This window comes from Lepidochelys kempii, chromosome 3, assembly GCF_965140265.1.
Source record: "Lepidochelys kempii isolate rLepKem1 chromosome 3, rLepKem1.hap2, whole genome shotgun sequence".
NCBI lineage: Eukaryota > Metazoa > Chordata > Testudines > Cheloniidae > Lepidochelys > Lepidochelys kempii.
The window spans coordinates 98,754,180-98,781,505 of NC_133258.1; the positions used below are offsets into that span (position 1 = coordinate 98,754,180).

Here is a 27,326-nt window from a genome sequence, read left to right on the forward strand (position 1 = left end):
ATTTTAAACAAACTTTCACTTTGCAGCATTAATTCTTTAACTTTTGGATTCCAGCTAAATCCCACATGGATGTCACCTGGCCAAAGGTTTGACAGAGCCAGAGAAGGGGACTGCTGTGCTGGGAGGGTATCTGGGATAGGAAACGGGGGAATATTTGGTTGAGTAACACTTGCTCCAGCGCTACTCCCTAGACACATGGGGGACTTGTAAAAGGGCAGGGGTGGTGTAAAGGGCGCTAAAAGCCCCAGTTCTGGGTGAAGGAGGAATTACCCAGTGCAGGCCCTGGCATAGGGTTTGTGTTGGGACAGGGCCATAAGAGATTCTAGGCATCATCCCAAGCTATAGGACATCCCTAGGGAAGGCTGCTGGAACATAGCCAAGCCCCCAAGGTTGTCTACATTATGCAGGGAGGCCTCTCTAAGCTTCAGAGCAGTCTAGGATCATGAGATCACAGAGGTGGTTTAAAGCTGCTTTAGCACACTCTTCCCCTTGGGCTCTGAGTTGTGTGCTGCATCCCTTAGAAGTGTGCAGCTTGTGCTTTTTCTTACTTTGTTGTCAGTTTAGCCCCCCCTTGAGGATTTCTCCTGTGCAAGAGGAATGTTCAGCTACCCATTTAGGGCCTTAATTCAGCCAGGTACTTAAGTACAGCCATAACTTTAAACATAGGTAGTACCACTAGGCTTAAATTAGAATACCTGTGTGCTTTAAATTGGGCACATGCTGAAGAAGAAGAATTAGGTCCTTTGGCAGTTGTCCAGCTACTTTGCTCTGCCTCAGCAGTACACAGCAGCTGAACCAGGGAGTGAGTATCTGGTCACTAGTTAGAGAAGCATAGGAGATGATCTCTGCCCAAGTTAACAGAATCATTTTATTTTTGCTCTTATTGAGACAAGCACCCTGCAAGATTAATTTTGTAGAAGTATCAGTCTTTTTTTTTTTAATGAGTTTGCCTTATTTTGCTGGGCTTTGTTCATTGGAACTGAATGAAATGCTCTGGTTTGCCGCAGTGAGATGCTTACATAAGTTGATAAAAGCTTAGCTAGACTGAACTGAGCCCTCCTTAAGACAAATGTTCCTCAGCAAAGCACAACGACAGATTCTTGTTAAAGGGCCACCATTGCGCAGCTCTTCTTAGCGTATGCACAAGGCACCTAAGGTGGCATGCGACCAGGATTCATCACCAAATGTTGGCCTCTGGTTGGATCATTAGCTTGGGCTGGATACTGACGGGGAGTGCAACGTGAAGACTCTTGCAATGGGCAGATAGTATTGCAGTCTCTAGGTTCTGGGGAGTGCAAGGGCTTCTCCTTCCCTATCCCTCAGGGATAGCACAGTGCCTACAAGTGGTGAGGAGGAGGCAGGCAGATCCATTGCTGCATCCTGCATACACCATCCACCACTCACCAGAGCTGGGCATGGGTCCCACAAATGGTAGTAGCAGTAGACATGTAGCCTCTGTGCTCGTAGGCGGTCCAAAAGAATTCTCTTGGGACAGAGCAGTCCCCAGCGCAGTACTACCCCTTAATAAGTAGAGTAGAACTCCACTTGCATCCCATCTCCTTGTTTGCAAACTCAATTATTTCAAATGTACAGCCACCCCCAATCCCCTCCAACTAAACTGTCATGTGATTTCACCATTTACCAGCAGAGGTTAATCAGACAGAGGCAGAGATGTCTTGTATTATTAATATACTGCCTACATTTACTAATTTACTGTACTATAAAGCATTAGCAAACATAAAGCACAAATTGTGTGATGTACGGAAAGTCTCCTGAGAGGTTCTGCATGTGCCCTCCACTGCTAGTGATGCCTGCTCTGGGCCACATTGGATCAGGCCATTCATTTGCAGTAGCTGGTAATCAGCAATGAGTGTCCCAGTGTGAACTCGAGAGATTCTGCTATACAAAGATTTATAGCAATGAAAGTTTCAGTTTTACCCTTTTCAGTGCCAACAATTTATGGGAATAAATGACAGGACAATACCACGTTGTCCAATATAAAAGTACAAGTTGACCGAGAGCTTGAAGAGTTGTTAAGAACTGTGAATGAAAGCACAGACCCAGTATGTAGTTATAGTAATGAATAACTCTGCAAATTCCAATCCTCTCCAAAAATTCAATTGCAACTGTCCCTGATCTATGTGTTGAGGATGACAGGGGGTTCACCAGCCAGCTGGCCTATTTCGTGCTCTTTGTATTCATTAAGTGTTTCTCTTGCATGTAGCCAATATCTATGCCCACTTTAGCCATATGTGCCAAGATTTTATACCATGAATAAAAGAACTTCTCCCATTCCTGTCCACTGATGTACTGAGACACTGAAGAAGAAAATGTCTGAGCAATACTGCCACCTATTGGGTTGATAGGGAGAGACCTTACATAAAAAGAAAGGAAACTGCAAGCATATAGAAAAGAAGAAATCAGAAAGTGCATTTATGGAAAGTCACACTCAAGTTAAAAAAAATCAACAAACCCCCCCAACATTTTATTGCCTACGGTAGTTTACAGAGATTTTATAGAAACACGACATCATTCAGACAGGAAAATAAAGATGTGCGTATTTTAACACTAATCTGCTATGCCATTTCCCCAAATGAGGCAATGAATTATAATAGACAGCAAACATATACTGGTACTGGTGTAAGAACCCAATAGTAGTTTCACTGTTCTTTAGACACAAGAAAGCCCATGGGATAAAAACACAGAATTAACTTCATAACTAAGGCCCCGATCTTGAAATTTACAATGTGAGCAGACTATTGTGCCTACACTGAGCTGTGTTGAAGTCAACAGGCCTCTACAGGACTGGGGCCTTGTAGACATAGCTTGGTCTGGCAGAGAGGTAGTTTTATCTAGTAGACTGAATACAGGACTGGAACCGGGGTCTTCTCAGTGATAATACTATTTATTTGTATTACAGTAATACCCAGAAGATCAGAGTCTCACTGTGCTTTACCATTATTATGGAAAGTAATCACAACCTTTCTATAGCTTTTTTGAGCCAGCAAATTGGAATAGCAAATTATATTCCTAAAATAGCTTTCTATAGAATAAATTAAAAACTCTATAGAAAGGTTGTCATGCCACTTTTTGCAGTGTTGCCAACTCTCCCAGTTATGCCAGTGATGTGATTTTTCACCAGGGCTGGAGTCAGGCTCTCCCTACAGGAGAAGTCCCATACCCTCCAATCATATTGGTTCATTACTATCTTGAAATGGTAGAATTATCAATAATAATGCAGAATAGGCAGATGTGTTCAATGAACATTTCAGTTATATATTTGGAGGAAAAAAACAGATCATGTAGTCATATCCTATGATAGCACGTTTTCCATTCTACTAGTATTTTAGGAGGCTGATAAACAGCTGCTACTAAAGTTAAACATTTTTAAATCAGCAGATCCAGATAATTTGCATCCAAGAGTTTTAAAAGAGCTGGCTAAGGTGCTTGCTGGACTGTTAATGCTGATTTTTTCCCCGTAAGCCTTGGAACACCAGGGAAGTCTGGAAGAAAGCTAGTGTTGTGCCAATATTTAAAAAGGGGAAATGGGATGACCCAGGTAATTATAGGTCTGTCAGTCTGACCTTGAACCTAGGCAAGCTAATTGAGCAGCTGATACACAACTTGATTAATAAAGAATTAAATGACAGTCATATAATGAATGCCAATCAACATGGTTTTATGGAAAATAGATCCTGACAAACTAACTTGGTGCCTTTTTTTGATGAAATTACAAGTTTGGTTGATAATGGTAACAGTGTTGATATAATATGCCTAGACATCTGTGGGGCATTTGATTTGGTACCACATGACATTTTCATTAAAAACTAGAATTGTATAAAATTAACAAGGCACACATTAAATAGATTTAAAAATTGACTAACGGATATGTCTCCCTGTAACTGTATACAGGGAATCATCATCAAACAGATGTGTCTCTAGTGGAGTCCGCCTTTTGTTCTTGGCCCAGGGCCATTTAATATTTTTATTAATGACCTGGAAGAAAACAAAAAATCGTCACTGCTGAAGTTTGCAGATAACACAAAAATTGTGAAAGTGGTAAAAAATGAAGAGGACAGGTCACTGATTCAGACTGATCTGGATCGCCTGGTAAATTGGGCTCAAGCAAACAATATCCATTTTAATATGGCTAAATGTAAATGTATACATCTAGAAACAAAGAATCTTGATCATACGTAGAGGATGGGGGACTCTATCACTGGAAAGCAGTGACTCTGCAAAAGCTTATGGGGTTGCAGTAGATAATCAGCAGAACATGAGCTGCCAATGTGATGCTGTGGTCAAAAGGGCTAATGTGATCCTTGGATGCATAGACAGGGGAATCTCAAGCAGGAGCAGAGAAGTTATTTGACCTCTGTATTTGGCACTTATGCAACAGCTGCTAGAATACTGTGTCCAGTTCTGGCACCCACAATTCAAGAAGGATGTTGATAAATTAAGAGGATTCAGAGAAGACCCACGAAAGTGATTAAAGGCCTTATAGACATAGACTCACGGATTCAATCTATTTAGCTTAACAAAGAGAAGATTAGGGGGCAACAATTACAGTCTGTAAATACGTACCTGGTTGAAAAATGTTTAATAATGAGCTCTTCAATCTAGCAGACAAAGGTATAACTTGATACAAGGGCTGGAAGTTGAAGCTAGACAAATTCAGACTGGAAATAAGGCGTAAATTTTTGACAGTGAGAGTAATTAACCAGTGGTGCAATTTACCAAGGGTCTTGGTAGATTCTCCATCACTGACCATTTTTAAACAAGGATGAATGTTTTTTAAAGAGATGTGTTGTAGTAATTATTTTGGGGAAGTTCTCTGGCCTGTGTTGTACAGGAGCTCAGCCTAGATAACCCCAATGCCCCTGGAATCTATGCATCTTTTCTGAATTTCAGTCTAGACTGGGGAAATCCCCTCTGACTGGCTGCCTTCCCTAATCAGGGCTGTATCTGGGGGCAGGCACACCTCTCCTCATGTCCCCCCCCCACCTCACCAGGATAGGGTGACCAGACGTCCCGATAAAATCGGGACTGTCCCGATATTTAGTTGTTTGTCCCGCGTCCCGACCAATGTACAGTTGGGATGCCATTTGTCCCGATATTTTGCTTGAGGGGGCAAAAAACCTAGAGCCGGCCCTGGTGGGCGGGGGTGAGCCTGTGGCTGCCCCCCATGTGTCTCGATATTTTGTTCTTGTCATCGGTCACCCTACTCCAGGAGCTGAGAAGATTTTTTTGGGGTAGAGGAGGCAGAGGGAGAAGCCACCATCACCCTCACAGGATGGAAGGGAGAAGCCCCCGTAGCCTCAGATGTTCATAGTGAAAAGACCTCAGGAGCTGCACGGGGAGCAGAGATGGGGCTAGGAAGGACAGAACTGAGTTGGGAGAGGGGCTGTGAGGTTCATAATTAAAAGTTGGGCTGGGGGACAGGCAGATATGGGGTTGGAAGGACACAGAATAAATGAGCAGCTGGAAGCTCCACACAATCAAGTAGCCAGCAAGAACTCTTGCAGTGTGGGCTGGAATCCTCTTAATCAATAAATTTGGGAGAGCTGGCAACACTAACTGTCTCTCTCTCTCACAGCCACACAGCGGATGGGCAGGAGCTCAAAAATGAAGACAGGCCACACACAAAAAATCACACTATAGTCTTTAACAAAAATCTCATTATTTTGGTGCGGAGGAGGGTGTCTGGCTCATGAGTTTTGAACTTTTGGGGTTGGCAATAGTGTATAAAATTCTACTGGATTTTTTACATAAATTGCTGGAGAGCCCTATTGAATTGCTTTCTGTGGTTTCCTGATTGGTTACCTCCCTTTTGGCCCTAGGGCAAGTCACTGAAACACAGTTTCCCAACTGTAAAATGGGGATGATAGCAATTTAGCTGTTTTAGAGGGGTTTTATGAGTACAACTTTGCACAGTGCTTTGCATCATTTTAAGCACTATGCTGTATACATATTTACTTATAAATATTATTGGACATTAAGAGCATATAAACTTTATTCTTTTGAAGGATTGCTTCACTCCAAAAATTGAGGTGTAGTAGAGGTTTGGTGCTTACATATATTTAGGTTTGGCACAAAGTAAATAAATTCATTTAGCACATCTTTTCTTTTAGCTGGTTAGTTTTCTACTGCATTTTAAGTTTTGATAGGCTGGAGGTGTATTCTGCGAGCAGCTTTGTTCCTTTATCAGATGGTCATCTTAAAACCATTTATATGCTGCCAAAATTTTAACAAGAGGCTTCCTAACATTTTCCAACTTAGAAGCCAATACACTTGATATTCACCTGGTAAAATACACTTCCTTATATGAGTTGCATGGTGTTACTATCACTCCTCTCCCAACTTCCCAAAATATATCATGCTTTCCACACATGCTATGTCATTAACCCTTCCACCTGCACACACAGCCTCCCACGTGTCCCCGCTTCCTCATGAAAACTCATCTACATGGTTGCCCTCCCTACTATCAGTTCCACACATCAGCTATTGTTGTGGTAGGCGGGTCATCCTGCAGCCTCTGACCCTGGGGTGCAGATCAGTGGGGCATGGAGTTTTGAGGTGGTGGCTCTCTCCTGCCTGTCAGAGGTCTCCCCTGGCTGGCGCGTGTGTATGTATGTTTAGAGGGTGGGCCGGGGGAGCTGGATTATCCTGGCTGATGTTTGAGGCGGACTTAGCAGGATGTTGGAGAAATGAGGCCCCTGGCTTTCTCCTGCTTGTGCTTATTTAGTCATTTGGCTGGGTAGGCAGACATTGACCCATAGAGAGATGGCTACCGCCATAGGTGCTAGTAGTCCTGATTTGGCTGAGATGCACCCAGGTTTTTAAAACTCACCCTGGCTAACTGGTGTTGTAGCTAACGTCTAAGGTCTGCTTGGCAGCAGGAGAGTCTCTTCTAAAGCAAGCAGCTCCTCCCTCCACCGCAGAATCACAGCTCCCTCCCACCGTCAGGCTGCTTCTCTTCTCTCTGACCCTCACCTTTCCCCTGCTGAAACCTGCAATTTTAATATGCTGAGCTGGCCTGAGGTTTCTGGAGAGTTTTAAAGTGATGATTCTTTGAGACACACTTTTAACGTAAAAAGAAAAGGAGCACTTGTGGCACCTTAGAGACTAACCAATTTATTTGAGCATAAGCTTTCGTGAGCTACAGCTCACTGCATCGGATGCATAAAGTGGAAAGTACAGTACTAAAGTACTGTAAAGTACTAAAGTCTGTACTTTCCACTTTATGCATCCGATGCAGTGAGCTGTAGCTCACGAAAGCTTATGCTCAAATAAATTGGTTAGTCTCTAAGGTGCCACAAGTGCTCCTTTTCTTTTTGCGAATGCAGACTAACACGGCTGCTACTCTGAAACTTTTAACGTAAAGGTTGTGGTGTATCTGTGGGAAGGGGGTAAATAGCTGGATAAAACAATTCAGAAGGCTCCTGGAATAGAACTTTGGGGCAAAGAGGACCCTCGAAGTAGGAGGCCCTGATGAATTTCACCAGGCTTTAGTCTATAATCTACTCCTGACACCAATTCAACTAGCTCTGCACTAATGGTGTGAATGTTAAGGAAATTATATCCAGATCTCTTATTGTTGTTCAAAAACTATTTGAGTGTGGTTAAATTAGGAAGCACCAGAATGAGCTTTGGTTGAACAGGCTAAATGAAATTTCTCCATCATCAATGGATTTAAAGCAGAGATGAGCTCAACCTGCAAAATTCAGATCCATATTTCAAAACTCCACAGAGTGTGGAGGTGTTTGGATTTGGAGTTCCAGTTTGGACCCATTTCTAACATGAAACAAACATCCTCTCCCCCTTTCCCACCCGTTGAGTTTACAGCAAATAAATGCTACAAGTGCCAAGTATGAACTTCATATCTTCTGGTGTGGGAAATCTTCTAAAAGTAGGTCAGTTCTCTTGCTCCCCCACTGTGGTGCTTTCATGAAACGATTATTCTGGAAGACGATTGCATTCTGGAAGTCTCATTCATGTCACCTATTTTATGCTAGGGTTAGATGAAGTAACCTTTCATCTGGGTGATGCACTGCAGTATATCGCCAGATTCAGTCAAGTGAAGGGCAACTACCAAATTACTTTGGCTGACCAATCATGCCAATACGGTCTTTTCATTACAAAGGGATTTTATCAGCTCACCCCCATGCTCTTTGGTCTTCACTTATGCCCTGGCTACATTTTACAGTTAAGTCTTGAATTGTATTTAGAGGAAATGCTGGAGGTGCCTGCTTCGTTACATATACACTGTAAGTATATATTGTAGTTTGGTGGGTCAAAACCCACACCAAGACTGCACTATAGTACTAAGATGGAGCACCCCAATAAATAAATAATCTTCCTGTTTAAACCGAGGTCCCTTCTTTGGCTGTTATCCAATTGGGCATTCAAACCTCCAAGGCTGTGTGGCCTATTACAGGGCACATAAAAGTAACACATAAGGAAATATGGAATACAGTAAAACACTAAGTGTGTTCATAAGAAGAAAAAATACCAAGTAAACCAGTTTTCATCTGAAACATCTCTTTTATACATAAAGCTATAGACTACCCGTATGGATTATGAAGTGAGGCATTCAAAACAAAAAGTTTATTCAACAACTAGTCAGCATTGCTTTTGTGTACATTTCTATAGCATAATAATTAAAATAAGAGAATTAAGAAAAAAACATTTGATTATAAAAATTATTTTTAAATTAAAAAAAAAGGTAATGGCACTAAACCTGCAACAAAGTTATTTAAATTATCGTAGCCACCAGGGTGAAATTTTACAGCTATTCTTCTCATCAGTACTTTGTTCCTGATTAAAATAATATCTAGAGTTCCAGTAACATGTAAGCTGTTTTTTAAAGAACTATAGCTAAAGTATTATGAACACACAGTTTGCTGTATTACACATCTAAATTGCCTTATATTTATTACATTCTAGACTCATAAATATTTGCTCAAGCATTTTTTTGTTTCTTACTCCCTTCCTTGTATTTACAGTATAGTCTTTGTTCTATCCACAAGATGACTTGTGTTATAGAATCCCTGGGAACAATTCTTCCTGCCCCATTGCAATATTCTCTGCTGTTTTGATTAAAAATAAAAACAAAAGAATACCAAAAGCACACAAACATAAATTGTTCATATGTTGTGTGTCTCACCTAAATGGAATAACTAACCAGCAGATGTGCACAAAACTCTTTCTATAAAGAACACATTCTATAACCTTTACAGTTATACACTATTGCATATCTATGTTGCAGATGCAACAGTTCCAACCGTGTAATTTTAAGTTCACTTGTGAATAATACAGTGTGAGAGCCTGATCCAAAGCTCGTTGAAAAGATTCCCTTTGACGTCATTGGGTTTGATCAGGTCCAAAAGGCCTGATTCTTCCCCTGGATATGTACACAAGACTCCCTTTGAACTCAATGAAATCAATGTGTCCAAAGGGAAAATTTGGTGCAGAGGGTGTGTTTTCGCTTCAGAGTTAGATCAACTGAGTGGCACCAGCATTGATCTAGCTCAGGTGAGTAGCCACACTGCAAAGCCACACTCAAGTTACTGGGTCTCCACTGGGGCTGCACTCACGTGTGTGTGACGCTAAAGGGCATATCCCATGTTTCTTCACCCGGTGACTTTTGGGACTTGTTTGTCCTTCTGGGGACATGGGGAAAATTGTGGGACAGCACTGAAGGACTATCAGCTCTCAAGTGGTTTAGCCTTCATCCTCATTACCAAGTGGGCAGGTTACCAGCCCAAGTGAAAGCAGAACTTGGGCTTTAGCTTATACCCCAGGATAGGCCAGCTAGCCCAGGTATAAAGCACCACTATAGTTGGGTAAGAGGGTTTTGTATGTGGTCAGGAGCCAGTTTAGCAGCAACATCAAATAAGAGCCTGGGTTAACTCTGTAGTGAAGACATGCTCTAAGGGGGGAGGAGGGGTTTGGTAGTTTGCTAAATGTGAATTTCAGACCAGTTACTTGCCACAGTTGTTTTATTTATCCTGAATGTTTGTGTTCTGCAATTTGTAAGTAATTTGGCAGTTTTTGGCAGTTCGCAAAATGTTTTGAAATCTGTCAGATGGTCTAAGAAAATCCAAAGCAGTTCACAATGTCCCTGTATGGCACCACTAAAACAGCTCAGTGCCTTCACACTGGATGCTAATATTCCAACATTACAAAGGACACTACTTAGGATTGTAGGCTTTCAAATGGACTCACCTTGACATGTGGTCCCATTTAAAAATTCTTTACCATCAAGAATACAAGCAAACCACTAGATCAATAATATAAAAGAGTGTGCAACTTAGTTTGTCTAGCAGGAATGCTGGGCAGAAATAGAAGTTTTCACAAAAAAACTCACTAGCTCCCAATTTTCATCAAAATGTACCCCGGAAGGAAAAAATTGGGGCACACTTATTAAGACGGAGACAGGATATATTACATTACAGTTTTTCTACTTTGAATCTCACAGTGATTGAGGAAACTTTATGTCTCTGGAATCATTCTTTTTATTTAATATCTATATTACTGTAGCACTCAGAAGCCCCGGTTAGGGTTGGGTTCCCCACCATGCTAGGCGCTATGAAAAACACATATATAAAGAAAGACAATATAGATCTCCCTCGCACAATAAGATTATAGATGTGAACATAAGACCTGCCAGATGGAACCATTATCAAGATACAATGGTTGTCACTGAAAAGTCAACATTTAACTTCAGTTACCATGCAATCACTGCTTAGTCTAAGTATGCATAGCGGGGAAAGCTAATATCTCAGATATTGCTGCATGGTGACAGTGGTAAATGTTGCCAACTTAGTGGAAACCACTTGTAAGTGATTTAATAAGCTTGACAATATTCCTTTAATAGTACAATGCATTTGAATGATAAAACAATATCCTGTCCTTTTAGAATACACAGTATTACGAAGTCCAGTCCACAGATTTTTCTTTTGTAATTTGTTATGAGTTTAACTATGCTTGGACTTTATAACCCACTCAGCATTTGGGTTGAGTTGGTACAGGTCCTTCATGTAGGTATCATCATCAAGGCAGCGTTCTCCTAACAAAAAGAGATGTGTGATTAGATTTAGTACACCTAAAAAAAGGGAATTTACTTTCAACATTCATAGAACTATTCCAGTCTATTTAGATTTTTATACTGTGCCCATCACCATGGTATCTAACAAAGCAGAGGAAAAGTGACATCAAGAATTACTCTCTTATTTTTCACCCTGACTCATGGGGGCTGTACTTAGTGGGATTCTTTAATTATCTTGTCCATAATTAGGTCAGATCCTTCGGATGATGTAAATTGAGGTATTCCATTGACGTCAGTGGATCTATGCTGATTTATACCACCTGAGGATTTGATGCTATTGGGGATAAGTCAAAAGGCTGCGTTTTCCATTTAGATCTGAAGGCTGTTATATTTATGGTCATTTTCAATTCCTTTGGAGGGGAGTTCAAGAGGTGGGGCTTTTGACCAAGAAAGCTGTGCACCTTCCCACTCCCAGCTCTTACCAGTCTTGATCTTGTTAACAGTTCCTTCGTATCCAGTGTGCACAGCTGTGTTGTGATAGGTCAAATCATGGAGAGAAAAGCAGTTTAACTTCTGCTGATATTTTATCCTAGTCTAATGTCTAGTAGCTGTTACGAAAATAATAATTTAAGCATAAATGAACGTAAGAGTACTGCAATGATTAGAAAGGCAGCAAGTCAATATTAGTAAAGGTAGAACCATGAATATGTCGCCTTGTTTGAGTTGTAGTCTTCTATGTGCCCAAGTTCTTCAAGGAATCATCTGCTATATATACACATATTATATATGCAAACTACGCTGAAAGAATATTATTAAGGTTGCAAAGTCAAGCATTCAAAAGTTAGGAAATGCCAGAATTAAGGTTGCATGAGCAACTTTAATTCAGCCCCCCGTGCACACGCATTATGATACAGTCATTAATTCCACCACTGCGTACCTGACACAAAGGCTGCCCTCCTGCCAAACTTCAAATCCCCACTTCAAACATGAAGGCACAAGAGCTTCTCAAAGAAAAGGTTAACATAGGCAGTTTTCTGTAACGTTGTTCTCAGAAATAGCCTATCCATTTAGGATGAAATTTCTCCTCCCTCTCTTTGCCTCCTGCCCACGTCCTCCCCACCCCCCCCCACCCCCCAAAAATCAGCCTGTGGCAGACACACAGCATGGAACATTTCAGCCCGAACTTTTAAAGTTTGGCAAAGCTATAAGCAACTGAAAACAGGGTCTTATAATGGATAGTGTCAGGCAACCTGCTGATGCTACCAGCCCTGCACAGAATATACATGAAGGAGGAAAGACTCAGCAGTGACAATCAATAATTAAATATATTGGTCATGTTGCTGCATTTGATAGTGAGCTGTTGGTTCTTTCCTCTTTTGTGCAATCTCTGCATGAGTTTGCTGTGTCATGAAGAAAATGACAGCCAAGAGCAGAAGAGCCCGGACACAACAAATGAAAAGAGAGTCAGCCTGTCTGCTTGCCCAGCAGCTTAAAGTCAGGAAGCTTCTCTTCACCAGCCCCACAGTAACTGCTACAGTAATTAGAAGTAGGAAACATAGGGAGTGATAAAATGCAATTATCAAAAAGGTTTATTAGCAAAGAGGAGGATTACTCAGGAGGCTTCCAGCATTCCACCAAATGCCATAACAAGCTTGCAGAAAATCTCCAGCTTGCCACATCTTCACTTTAACAAGCACATAGAGTAACTACATTTCAAGTAGAGGGTCTATTCAATAAACCAGTTTCTAATAAGCAACCAGATATAAATTAGCAATAAACATTTCTCTCTCTCACACACACACACAGCCCCACTCCCACAGAGCTTCCCAGTATTACAAAATATGCATACTCAGATTATATACTTTCATTACAAACATACATGCAAATCAACCCAGTTTTATTTATGTACATACATTATATACTACCACAATATACCTGACGTAGTAATAAATAGGTCTCAGTTCCACTGAAGTCAATTATAAGCCTTTTTCTATGATATTAATATTGCTGTGAAATAAACAAATGCTCCTCTCCTAAAAACAGCCTTATGGAACTGCGAAGACATTCTTACTTAACAGATACAGAGAATCTGTGCAGAGAGACATGGAGAACCTGTGCAGTCATTTGATATAAATGAATATTATTTTTTAATCAGGCATTAGGCACAGAATAAAAACCTTTGTGACTAGTTGCCCTTACAATGCTGTATTAGAAAAACTGAAGCATGTCTATAACATATTGTAAATAAAAGCTGATATTGTAATGATTTTGGTTTTGGTGTAAATGTTTAAGCTATTTTTAAAGCAGTAACATGGTAGAGAAAAAATAGGTTAGCATCTGCAGAGAGTACAAAAGTATTAAAGTTTTGCTTAAAGTTATAAATTTTGGTAAACTTAACAGGCCACAGTTAAGAGAAAAAACAAAGTAAATCTAGTTCATGTTGTCTAGTTCATGAATGATTTTTTAATTCGCTCAGCCCATTAAAAATTTGTGGTTAGAGAGTGATTCTCAGTGTAGACTTTAGAAAGAAACACCTTTTCGTTCATTAAAGAAAAATTCTAGTACATTCAAAATGGTGTTCTGGCATTAATTATACTAAGCCACTGTCTTGTTTTAATAGCCTGTTATTCAGAGCTGGGAAACTTGCATCACGGGAAGGCCAGAGAATCTTTCCTATTGACAGTGACTTCCCCTGTGTTTGATGTGGAACACGGGAGTGGAGGTTGTAAGGGAAGCTCAAACAGTAAGCATGAAGATAAGGACCGTTTTACTGTTCAGTGTGCTTAAATATTTCTCATTTTTAAAAATAAATAATTAGGAGAAGCTATGACAATCTCTCTCTCCTTATAGGGGAGATTATAAGATGCTATGGGCTATGGTGCCACCTATATGTTGATGACACCAGCTCTGTCCTTCCTTCTCACTAAAGTCTCCCTGACGCCTTATCGGAGTAAACTAGGGACATGGATAAAAAGCAGCTGATTCAGGCTCATCCCAGGCAAAACAGAAGTGATGCCAGTTGGCAGGAGACAGCACTTCAGAGAAATGCAAAAGTCTGTGACCATGATCTCATCCCTTCTCCACACTCAAAGCTTTTGGACTCTTGTCTGTTGCTAGACACCCAGATAGCAACCATGTTCAAAACCACTTTTCCTCCTCTATGACTGGGCAGGAATCGATGGTAAGCTTTCCTGCCAGAAGAGAGCCATGCTATCGTCACCTTCAGACTGGACTGCCATTATAAGGCGCACCTGGTAAATACTAGGAAGGCTGCCCAGGTATTACAGTTTGTCAGGTGTTCAGTGGCCTAACTGCTGAACAGGACGGACCAACTTTGCACTAGTTGCCTGTGCTGCTCTGGGTCCAATTCCAGGTTCTGGCCCTCATCTACGAAGCCCTGAATGAGGTGAGCTCCTTCCTTCAGTGACCACCACTCTCACCTCACACTGGCGCGGAAGCTGCCGTCAGTAACGACTCTTCTGTCCAGGGTATAACTTGTAGCGGCTGGGACAGAACGTTCTCTTTAGGTGGCATAAAACGGTGGAATCTGCTTCTACTGTGGCTTGGACAGAGGCCATCTTTAGGGTGAGTTACAGACTTCACTTCTTCGTGTCTGTAATACTAATATATGTGACATGTGGCGGGGGACGGGGGGGGGGGCACTGAGAGTCGGGCCCTTCAAGTAGGAAGTTATGAAAAAGGAAGAATGGATGGAGAGTTTCTGGTGGGGACATGCCTTGTATATAAACTTGTGGGTAAAAACATTCATATAATGATGATGGACATTTTAGAAATGCAAATCATCACAAATAAATACTAACAGGAATGCCAACTTAGCAGATATCCATGATATAGATTATTACATGCTTTTGACCTGCCTCTTACTATCCACTTGGGGCTTGATTCATCTGTGAACGAGGACTGTGATGCAATGTGCACCCTTGCTCATGCAACCCTGGGGCACAAAAGATCTTTCCCCAGACATTCTTGCATGTGGGAGCCTAGACAGGGTTCCATAGAACCCAAGCCAGCAGAGGGTGCCTGTGTTGAATAAACGAACCCTCTGGATGTGAATATTCTGGCCCCTACTCCCTCTCCTTCCAACACTGCCCATCTTTTAAGCTGTACCAGGTGGCTCTGGATGAACATGCAGCTACTGGTGAACCCATGGAATGAATGAATCAAGCCCATAATTAATTCTAAACTTTATCAGCCAAACTTTTGCCTCATTCACACGTACATGCACCCACAGCGAAGTCAATAGGGATCATGTGGATGTAACTGAGGGCAAAGTTAGGCCCAAGCAATCTCATTTCAGCAAGGGAATCTGTTGAGAAAACATCCTTACCAATATTTCCTCCAATTTCATATAAAAATACCTCTTCTTTCTTGAGAGCTTGGACAACTCCACTGTTAGGAACAAAACAAAATGATTAGCTATCCCACCAAATAGCTTGCAATCAAACCACTTAAATGTGCCTGGGAAATGTGATGGTAGTTAAGGAAACTGACAATGCATAGAAATTATCTATACATTTCTATTTTACCCATCTCTACACACACACAAAGGAAAAAGACTATCACACCAGTATGATAATGCAAACAAGAGTAATTCTGCATAGTAAATTATAAAGAAGAAAAATAAATCAGACTTTAAGGAACTGAGACTTTTAGAAAAGATTAATCTTTTTATTGACAGTTGGTGGCAGCCTGACTTTGTGCTCTTTGGCTCTGCTCTGAATTTTTTTTTTTTTTTTTTACTGTTGCTGCAAAAACGAATTCTCCCATCATACATTTCATATCTCTGAATGTGTAGGGGAAGGCATAATCATGCTCTTATTTTCCTTCTTATTTTTCTGTAACTAAATGGGGGGCAAACATAATTTTTTCCAAAACCAATAAAATCCTCATCTGATTGCGATGAGGTGTGCCAACTTGCAGCTGAAAAGAATGTTTTGCCAAAATCATAAGCCCCTTTAAAAAAAGGAATTTAGATAAGAATAAATTCTTAATCTTAAGAAGAATGGAATGCTACTGCATCATCATTAATAACTAGATAAATGATGTAGAAACTGAAAAGTTACTTTGCATTACCTCCCTCGCACTCACACACACACACACACACACACACAGTAGGATCCAAAGTCCACCTAAGTTAATGATGTTAAAGTCCATTTAAGTTTCCAATGACTTCAGTGGAATTTGGATTAGGCCCAAATATAGATATTGATTTACATCTGTGTGTATCTCTCTCTCATAGATCTATGTATATATGGATATGAATTAATGTTTTTTCCTGAAGGGTTTATCTTCTCTTTCCCCATTCCTTTTTCTCTTAGACTTCTTTTCTTAGAGTTCCCCGCTAAATTCTCCACAGGAAGATATAAAAACTTACTGTGTTCCATGGATGCCATTCCTAACCCAGCTGACAAAACAGCAATTAATTCTCTACCAACATACTACACTTTGGCATATTCCTGAAGGCCTCAATATGTAAGGATTTAGGCTGTAAGGAGCATTAGAAGTGCTTCTTGGAACAATCCAAATCATTAGTTCATCAAACATTTATTTGAACAGGCTAAATTCACTGGTCACTGAACTCACTTTAATTGTTAACCATATCTGCTCTTTTGTCAAACTATTTTAAAACTTTTTTTGTGATACGAAATACTAAAAGTCACTTATTCTGAAATGTTAGTAAAACAAAAAGGGATTTGTACCTCTTCTGGCTGAGAAACCTGGCTACTATATCACTGGCTTTTAGTTCTTCCGTCAGCTGTATTGCCATGGAAACTTTCGAAAGACGAGGCGCTTGCACCCGTATCACTCCCTGAGGAACATCAGCCTGCGAAGCAATAATGAAATTGGAACAAAGCTGCTAGCAGCTGGCTTTGATGAGTTTCTCCAAATACTGCATGCAATAAGTAATTTAGTACAATGCTCTGTAAGTATGCTTAACTACTGTCTACATCATTGCAGAAAAATGTTAACTACGTTGTAATTTACTAAATTACATCAGACCCTCAAATCTCTTTTTAATGCCAATAGAGAACTTTATAACAAAAGAACAGTAATGTTTAATTATTTTCCATAGATGTTATGAATGATAACAGTAACGATTATTGCTATATTAAGAGACAATTTCAGCATGTTATGAAGCTTGTGTGTTTGATATAGTAATACATGAACCAGATTCAGAAAGGAGATGTTGTATGCGCTAGTGCCAGGCAAAAATTTCCAGTTTCCTTTAACCTGAATTTCACAAAAGATTTTACAAATGTATTCACAGATCTGTATAATTTGTTCAATTGATTTTTTTAACAAAATCTTTTCCCTTTCATATATAGACACTCACAAATCATTTGTGCAGCTTTTAACCTCCCTTTCTTGTTCTCAAGACTTTGTTCAGCTAGTCAGCATGCACTTTTGACTACATAATGGATATATTTTATTTCAATCCATAAATCCCATGGTGATGAATATCAAATTTATATCAGTGCAGAAAAAAGATTGCTTTTTCTATGCAATATACAATACTGACATTTGGCATTAAAAGAAGGCATAATTTATTTATATAGTCAGTCCTAATTTCTGTTCTTAGAGAATTTAGATAATTTTTCTGTACACATAAACTACCATTTGCCTGGTTCCAAATGTCCTTGTTTTGATGTTAAAAGAAGTTTGTGTCAGGGTTACTGCAAAGAAGTATGAGGAGTTCTGAGAGGTAATTCTCTTTTTTTTCTAAACACTGTGATTGTAAAGCTGAATGTTTGTTATTCATTATCAGTGAATAATATCAGAGGTACAGAGGTTATAGAATTAAGCCTAGAAATATTCATGTACACAGATGTGAATCTGGAGCAACTCCATTGAAATCAGTAGAGTTAGAGTGGTGTAGAACCAGTATAAATAAGATCAGAATCAGACCCATAGGTTACTGAGTACAAATGTCATCAGACTATTAATTGCACCACAGTGCTGAGCTCTGCAGTGATAAAATAAGTCTGATCTTAAACCAATGGACTAAGAACAATCACAGCTTAAGCTGTACCCCAGCTACTTTCACAGTCTTTTCATGTATGTTACAACTCTCAGAATTGAACTGCTGGATTGAACACCTAGTCATGTCTAAAGAATTTACAACTGGTGGATCAAGAGTTTGCAAGAGACTACTAGCAGTGATCATGACTATAAGTATCTGTCAAACTGTATACACAAAGTTAACTAGCTCTTGCTTAAATAGCTCTTGCCTGTCTTCAAAACTGTTATGAACATATTCACTGTCAACAAGGGAGCAATCTTCTGAGGGTGGAAAGGCTATTATCCTGAATAGCCTTTCATTGTGTTCTGCACAGTAAATTTAAATCAGCCTTCATTTTCGTATTCAGTTGGATTACATAGTGATTAATTTGTTTGCTCATCGGGCATATGATGGATGTGTGTGAAAACTGTTTGGCTTGATTGTGTGAGTGGGAACAAGTGTGTTAAGAATTTCCACAATATTGTGACATCAAGGTCATAGGTCAAATGGAAAACTTGTTTCATAGCTAAGGAAAATGCACCTATCATCATCTTCAACTCCTAAATTTCTTGGAGGAGTTCATGTTCAACCACACCTACATTCAGGATACCCTACCTGTAGAGAGAGCGATCCTCAGCTGCACCTAGCCCATGTTCAATGCAGCTGATAGAAAAGAGGGAAGGCAAAAGTGGCTTTAAGATATCTTTCTCTTTCCCCATCTCTGAGGTTCATCATGGGATAAACTGGCCACTACAAGTTACCTTGAGTGACATGGTGGGAGAGGCAACATCTTTTATTGGACCAACTTCTATCGGTAAGAGAGACAGAAGTTGGTACAATAAAATCTACTACCTCACTCACCTTGTCTCTAATATCCTAGGATTGACACCGCTACAACAACACTGCATACAGCTAAATTACGTTGGACCATTATGCAGCCAAGGACTGCTCTGTCCTGCCTGTGACATGATCCCTCTCTGCCCTGTAATGGCCCGTATGCCAAGAAGGATTGGATAGTGAGTGACATAAAACTGGTTATGCCATCTAAGGGTTTTCCTACCTCGAGGAAGCCCCCAGTTGTCTGACTAAAGCAGATTTCAAGTCCAGCTTGGTCCTTGCACCATAACAGTAAGGAGACTTAACCAGAGCCATGGATCTGGCCCACACAGCTGTAAATATGGATGTTTTGGAAAGCAAATAACCCTCAGGAGCTTATAAGAAGTAGTCATTCTTAAAGCAAAGCCTGTCTAACACTTAAGTCCTGCTTAGCCCCTATTCTGAGAGTGGAACTTAAATGGTGCATAGGGCATATGCTCTGCAGAAAGGTGAAGATAATCCACCACATGCAGGCCATAGATTAAAAAAGCCACTTAGATAAAAAAGCCACTACTGCCATTTAGAAACTATCCTGCACATATTAAGGTAATTTTAAAATTATAGGGTTAACTTATAACCCACACACTGACTTCTGTGGGACTGCCTGGTATGTAAATTGTGTAGACATTAGCCCCATTTATTTGGAAGTCTAATGCTGCAAACAAGGAAACAGATGGACAATTAAAGATGTGCTCCTGAGAATCCTGAAATCTCAATATTCTACAGTTATCTCAGTTATTTCAGTATTCTAAAGAACAAGTCCAGACGTATCACTACATGAAATGCCTTCTTGTAATCAGGAGCTATACATTACAATCACAAGTCTGAATAATATAAGATACCCAAATATGAATACTGTGCTTCCCTGCATCAAATATTATGGAATGCCTTCTACAGGTAAAAAGGATTTATGAAATAAACTGAAATTAGATTTTTCAGTAACCCTATATAGAGCCTTTTCAGACTTAAAGCCGATGCTTGAAATAATACAAGCATATTTAAAGCTGGGTTATGATCCGTTACATGAAACCTCAGTCCTAATTCTTAAATGGCCTGGGAGGGGCAGGGGGTGAGAGACAGATGTTTGGTGTGCCACCAAATTACATCAGTTAAAAATAAAAAAGATCTAAAAATATTGTTTGATTTAACTACTTCACTATATTCTGCTGCAGTTTCTGTATTGCAGCAGATGATGGCAACATTCCTTGAGGTGCCAACATCCTAATTGTACTGAACTGTTTTCAAAGAATCTATATGCCATTAATCTTCCCATTTTAAATGATCAGTGTGAAGGAATTACATGTTAATGTTTGGCTATCTCCATTTTAAAAGATAGATAGATGGAAACAGATACACTGTTTGCGTGTGTATTTGGAAGGAAGGTTGAGTACTGTCTGAGGAATCAGTCTGTTTTGAAATTGTGTTCTGGTCAGAGATGTTTCAAATCCTGCATCAGCCCTCTGAATATGGGTAAGAAATGTTGAAAACCCTAGCCCCCATCTTGTAATACAGATGCAATGTTACAGAGTCTTTTACCTGAATGGAGTTCATTGTATACAAGGGTCTGCACTGATCCACTTGTTTGCAGGATCAAGACTAAGGTTTTGCCTAATGGCAGAAATACAGTCAAATACTATGCCCCCCAAATGCCACTTCTGAGCCATTCTATATAGGACTTTGAAATGCTGATTTGTTAGTGCTACAACACTGATCCCAGAGCAACCATCTCTAGAGGTAACACTTTTGCAAAGAATGTCGCACAATGACCATTCTTCAGATAGGTATTCTTGGGGTGACTGTATGGAGAGGACTTTAATATCCCAATATAACTAGTTACTGATATATTTCTACTTCCTAAATTATGGCTGACTTGCAAATACACCATCAGTTTTTTAATTCTGTGAAGAAGTGGACATCTAAGTTTAACTGGCAAGTTATTTCACCTACCTTTAAATGTCACATGTGTACTTCAACTTTTCCTGGCCTTAAAAAATCTCTAAATTACACAAATTAGGGGTTGTTTTCTTGGAAAAGTATATACTTCTCCGTTACATCACCTTGCAACAAACCCCCAGGGTTGTGATTTTGTACAAGATCATGGATTTTTATGTGTAATTCTTTTCAGCCTCTCTCCAGTTTGCCTGCCTGTTCTATTCCTGTGAGAAAATAGGGAACTGGTATACACATGAATCCTATGCTACAGTGTGCTGCGAGAAAACTAATACATTTCAGAAATCCTGTTACCCAAGACAAAAGAACAAAACAGACAGGAAGATCAGAGGGATGTTGCAACATACACATGTGGCATAAATCAAACAGTTGACAGGTCTAATTTTTGGCCTAATGGCCTTGATAAACTTGCTTACATTAGAAAACTGTAGTCCTTATGTATCAAAGCTTGCCCACAGCTACAAATGAAATAGGAAATCAGACAATTCAGGCCAGTGCAGTTTTACAGCCTTCCACGAGATGTCTCTAGCTCACTGAAATCTGGAATATGACCTCTGCTAAAGAAGATGATCTGTTCATAGTCATCCAAGCCCAATTTTTATTCATTATGATACAAGGGAATCACATATTTGGTGTTACTTGGTTGTGTGTTTAAAATACCTCTTGCCTTCAGAGGATCTCTTTCAGATGCATTAAATTTAATAAAGTAGATTTTACTGGTAAATAAACTAAAAAGTAAGTTATATTTAACTAATTGGAAATAATGATGCAACAGGTGTGTTTGAGTAAACACCCCACATTAAGATTGACAATCCAATTAGCAGATCCAATTTTTACAGACCAACAGGAAAAAAATTCTCCAAAAACCACATGCAATTTAAAATCATAATGTGTTTATGCTGAGTGGCTGTTACATTGAAATCTATCCTTAGCAATCACTTCTGGGACTGACAAAAATTGGTTGCTTAATGAAGATGGTGCTGTAATAAATATGAAGCCAAATTGTACTCTGTATCTGGGAATACAATGGGATGGAATATTAAGGCAGTGGAAACTTGGACAGATGAGTAGGGAGAAGTATAAAAATATTGCTCGAGCATGCAGGGGTGTAATCAGGAAGACCAAAACACAACTGGAGTTGCAGCTAGCAAGAAATGTGAAGGGTAACAAAAAGGATTTTTACAGGTATGTTAGCAACAAGAAAAACATCAGGGAAAGTGTGAGACCCTTAATGAATGGGGGAGGCAACCTAGTAACAGATGATGTGGAAAAAGCTGAAGTACTCAATGCTTTTTTTGCCTCGGTCTTCACAGACAAGGTCAGCTCCCACACTGCTGTCGTGGGCAACCCAGTATGGGGAGGAGGTGAGCAGCCTTCAGTGGTGAAAGAACAGGTTAAGGACTATTTAGAAAAGCTGGACATGCACAAGTCCATGGGTCCAGATCTAATGCATCCGAGAGTGCTGAGGGAATTGGCTGATGTGATTGCAGAGCCATTGGCCATTATCTTTGAAAACTCGTGGTGATCAGGAGTGGTCCTGGACGATTGGAAAAAGGAAAATATAGTGCCCATCTTTAAAAAAGGGAAGAAGGTGAACCAGGGAACTACAGACCGGTCAGCTTCACCTCAGTCCCTGGAAAAATCATGGAGCATGTCCTCAGGGAAACCATTTTGAAGCATTTGGAGGAGAGGAAGGTGATCAGGAACAGTCAACATGGATTCACCAAGGGCAAGTCATTCACCAAGGGCAGACCAACCTGATTGCCTTCTATGATGAGATAACTGGCTCTGTGGATATGGGGAAAGCAGTGGACATGATATATCTTGACTTTAGCAAAGCTTTTGATACCATCTCCCACAGTATTCTTACCAGCAAGTTAAAAAAGTATGGATTGGATGAATGGACTATAAGATGGATAGAAAGCTGGCTAGATTGTCGGGCTCAACAGGCAGTGATCAACGGCTTGATGTCTAGTTGGCAGCCGGAATCAAGCGGAGTGCCCCAGGGGTCAGTCCTGGGGCTGGTTTTGTTCCACATCTTTATTAATTATCTGGATGATGGGATGGATTGCACCCTCAGCAAGTTCACAGATGACACTAAGCTGGGGGGAGAATTAAATACACTGGAGGGTAGGGATAGGGTCCAGATTGACCTAGACAAATTGGAGGATTGAGCCAAAAGAAATCTGATGGCTCAACAAGGACAAGTGCAGAGTCCTGCACTTAGGACAAAAGAATCCATGAACTGCTACAGGCTGGGGACCGACTGGCTAAGAAGCAGTTCTGCAGAAAAGGACCTGGGGATTACAGTGGACGAGAGGCTGGATATGAGCCAGCAGTGTGCCCTTGTTGCCATGAGGGCTAATGCATATTAGGCTGCATTAGTAGGAGCATTGCCAGCAGATCAAGGGAAGTGATTATTCCCCTCTATTCAGCACTGGTGAAGCCACATCTGGAGTATTGCATCCAGTTTTGGGGCCCCCACTATAGAAAGGATGTGGACAAATTGGAGAGAGTCCAGCGCAGGGCAACAAAAATGATCAGGGGGTTGGGGTACATGACATAAGAGGAGAGACTAAGGGAACTGCGCTTGTTTAGTCTGCAGAAGAGAAGAGTGAGTGGCGGATTTGATAGCAGCCTTCAACTACCTGAAGGGGGGTTCCCAAGACGGTGGAGCTCGGCTGTTCTCAGTGATGGCAGATGACAGAACAAAGAGCATTGGGGGAGGTCTAGGTTGGATATTAGGAAACTCTATTTCACTAGGAGAGTGGTGAAGTACTGGAATGGGTTACCTAGGGAGGTGGTGGAATCTCCATCCTTAGAGGATTTTAAGGCCCAGCTTGACAAAGCCCTGGTTGGGATGATTTAGTTGGGGTTGGTCCTGCTTTGAGCAGGAGGTTGGATTAGATGACCTCCTGAGGTCTCTTCCAAACCTAATCTTCTATGATTCTATGACAGTAGTTTTATAAGAGTTGTTTTCTTCTACAGGTTCTACTTTATATTCAGTTACCTAACAACTTGACAATTTGTCTTCATCCCTGTTTTAAAGTTTTAAGTCTACTAGATTTAAAAAATCCCTTTCCTTTCCCCACCCAGATATAGTATTACAGTGCCTGACAGGTTTTTCACTGCTCTTGTTATTGGCTGTAAGTCAGTTGTGATCACATTCCAACATGACTACCATCTGACCTGGTAGTGTCAAGAACTGAATAATATGCACTACATAGAGTTGCTGAGTGTAGCTTCATATAATGAAATTATTATAAAGAAGAATGTGGTGCATAGAGTTTATGCTTTTGGTGGTGGCCTTCCACTGCACTCCTCTATGGTTCACCATCAATTAACATTGTGCTGGAACCACGACAATGTACCCAGAAAATTCAAAGAGCAGCAGAAAAGGTATATTCTACCTGGAAATGCAATCAATTCTGTGCATATTCAGCAACAATCATAATATATACTTTGGGAAGTTTAACAGTGTTCAATTGAGTGTTTGTACTATTCGCTAAAAGATAATTATGAACACATGTTAAATGTTATTAGGATATATAAACACAAAGAAGAAGACAATACTTCAGGATGAGCTTTTCAGAAGTGTCCAGTGATTTTGTGTGCTTGTTTTTTTGAGTATCCAAACTGAAAAAACACCTGATTTTCACAGGATGGGTGCCTAGCACTTTCTGAAAAGCAGGTCCCTTTAAGGTGTGTCTAGTTGGACTCCCAAGAATTGAAAGTCACCTCTCAGTTATATCTAGGTAAATCAATTCACTTCATTCTAAGTAAAAGGAGAATTTGGCCCAATAACTCTGATTTGACAAGAGCCTATTTCTTACATCATTGGGGCTCTTGTCTTGCTTTTCATGTTTTTCCTTGTCATAAGCCATCTTTTTCAGCAGTTTCTTCATAGCTTTGTCCTTTTTCTCCTTCTTCTGACATGCAGTGTTTTGTTTTCTCACTTGGTTGACAATAAATTTAGGAATCTGAAAGAATATACATCTTAATTATTAACACACATATAACTTCCTTGAAATACTACACACCTACCAAAACTTTCTAAGAGACATGCTGTCAGATGGGACTTGCAAAAGCTAATATTTATTTCCAGTAACAAACACTCATAAACAATCTAAGGCCTTGACCCCACATTTGGGATCTGCTAGAGTTGAAATTAGTGGGGCTATTTAAGGAGTAAGGTCTCAACATGAGTATGAGTGGCAGAACTGGGCCCTCACATAGTGTTTCTACTTCCCTGAATCAAAAAATATTAAACAAGGAATCTGTATTACAGATTTTGCCCCATAATAATTCTGTAAGTGTGAGACAGTTGGAGGAGACTGGAGATTGTTTAAGGTAGCTAGTGGAAAACAAAGCCCCAAATTTCACAGGGATGAGCTACATCCTGCTTGTAGGTCTTTCATGGGGACTGTCATGACACAACTAATTTTCTCAAAGGACAATGACACGCCCTATACAGAAATAAATTTCAAAACAGGAGACAAAGATCTTGAGGTTGAAAAAAGAAAACTACTCATGAGATAGGTCATTGTTATAGACTATACACAGGCATCCCAGAAGACTTATCTTTGAGATCAGGTATTCTACATAGATATAGTCTATATCTCACATTAATAGTAAGACTGAAAAAATCTAATTTTGCTCTCATCTACAATGGTTTTACCATTGGTGTAACTTCACTGAGAATTACCCATCAGTTAGGGCCCAGCTGTGCCCTTTGCTGCCTCTCCCTTCCCCTCCCCCCCTCCAGCATGTCAATCTCACCCCTGCATCACTGGTAGGGGTTCAGATGCCTCCTTGTTCTTTGAAAGCAATGATGATTTGATTGTGATTTTGTAAAAATGCATATTTTTTTAAAGAACAAACTTACTGTCCAAAGAAGTTTTTGGTACTTAATCATAAAACGCATGACGTTTGCTGTTCCAGCAGCCATAACAAACTCGCTTTGTTCAATAGTCTTTGAGCCTAACCCATGAAACGTGAAGAGGTTTGGAGCCATCACCATTGCAACATTATTTAGTGTCATTTTATTTTTATCTCGATGATCAATTACCCTTTGGAGGAATTCAAGCAGTATCTGAAAAGAAAGAAGCACTTGAAGGCAAGTTCTGCACGTGAAAAAATCATATGGAGTGAAGCTTCATGTTATGTATTCTTTGAAAAGGCTTTTTATGTTCTTGTTAAAAAAAAAGTTTATAAAAAAAAAAGCAAACGATGGAAAGTGCAGATGTGTTTACTGATGAGGTCAAACCCTGACTTAGAGCTGAGAGTGTGAAGAAGTAAATCATTCTTCATTCTACCTTAGCTTTGGGGTAAAATTTTCAAAGGGATCTAAGGCTATGTCTACACTGCAATTAGACACAGGCCGCTGGCCTGTGCCAGCTGACTTAGGTTCATGGGGCTCGGGCTAGGGGGCTGTTTAACTGCAGTGTAGACATTTGGGCTCAGTCTGGTGCCTGGGCTCTGGGACCCGAAGCTGTGCTGAAACCCATCTTTATTTACTCCAGTCATGCAGACCACAGAGGAGTAGAGCAGTGCTCTGTGAACCACAGGTAGTCAGTGGAACTGCTTCTGTCTCAGGGACAAAGCACCTGTCAGTCTCTAAGCAATGACACTTTCAGCTATTTCTAGCCCAGCCTCTGTGCATTTCCAGTGGTTTTTTGTCAAACTAGACTGAAAAAAACACCTATCCAAGCAACTCTGCACCATATACAGCTCTTCTAAAATTTTTCTTTGTCTGGTGCAATCTCAACAGTCACCAAAACCAAAGCTTCGCAGAGGAAAACAGAACCAAACAGCAAAGTGATCTGGAAGGTTTAGAGCAATGGGGGCAGTTGGTATCCAGGGGAAATCCTAATTCACAGAAGGGGAACATAAACAGTACAGATAAAAAATTGGGATATAGTCAAACAACCCCACCCATCACATTCAAGTGAGTTTATTTCCTTTTTATCTCTATGATATTCTAAAATAGTTTTTGCCATGTAAACCAGCAACAGCTGCTGCAGAAAAGGTACTGAATTGGGATTGTGATTAGGAAGTTTGAAGGAGAGGTGGTTCATTACAAGATTATTATTATTAGAATCTCTGGTAAAATTTTCAGAAGTACTTAAGGCCCAGATTTTTAAAGGTATTTAGATTGTAACACCTAATTGATTTAAGAGCGCAAGTCTCATTTTCAAAAGTGACTCGGGCACTTTAGGACTCTAAGTCCCGCAGAATTTCAGTGAGACGAAAGGTATGCCTTCACTGCAATCTGAGGTGCGATTACACCTCAGATAGACATACCCACGTTAGCGTGACCAAAAATAGTTGTATAGATGCAGATGAACTTCAGTGTGACGTCTACAAGCCAACCAAGGGCAGTGGCTACCTACTTGCATTGCTGAAGCCTGCACCACAGCATCTACACTG

General features: G+C 40.2%; 1 protein-coding gene across 3 annotated transcripts in view; it reads right to left on the reverse strand.

The window, feature by feature from the left end:
• Positions 1–8,545: 8,545 nt before the first annotated feature.
• ARHGAP18 (Rho GTPase activating protein 18) overlaps positions 8,546–27,326 on the reverse strand; it is a 121,491-nt gene continuing 102,710 nt past the window's right edge. For all 3 annotated transcript variants that reach the window (XM_073337273.1, XM_073337272.1, XM_073337275.1), the window contains exons 11-15: positions 25,783–25,989; positions 24,731–24,877; positions 16,771–16,895; positions 15,399–15,460; positions 8,546–11,071 (exon numbers count right to left, since the gene is read on the reverse strand). In XM_073337273.1, coding sequence (XP_073193374.1) covers positions 10,980–11,071; positions 15,399–15,460; positions 16,771–16,895; positions 24,731–24,877; positions 25,783–25,989 — 633 coding nt within the window. In that variant the 3' untranslated portion in view covers positions 8,546–10,979. The remainder of the gene's footprint in view (positions 11,072–15,398; positions 15,461–16,770; positions 16,896–24,730; positions 24,878–25,782; positions 25,990–27,326) is intronic.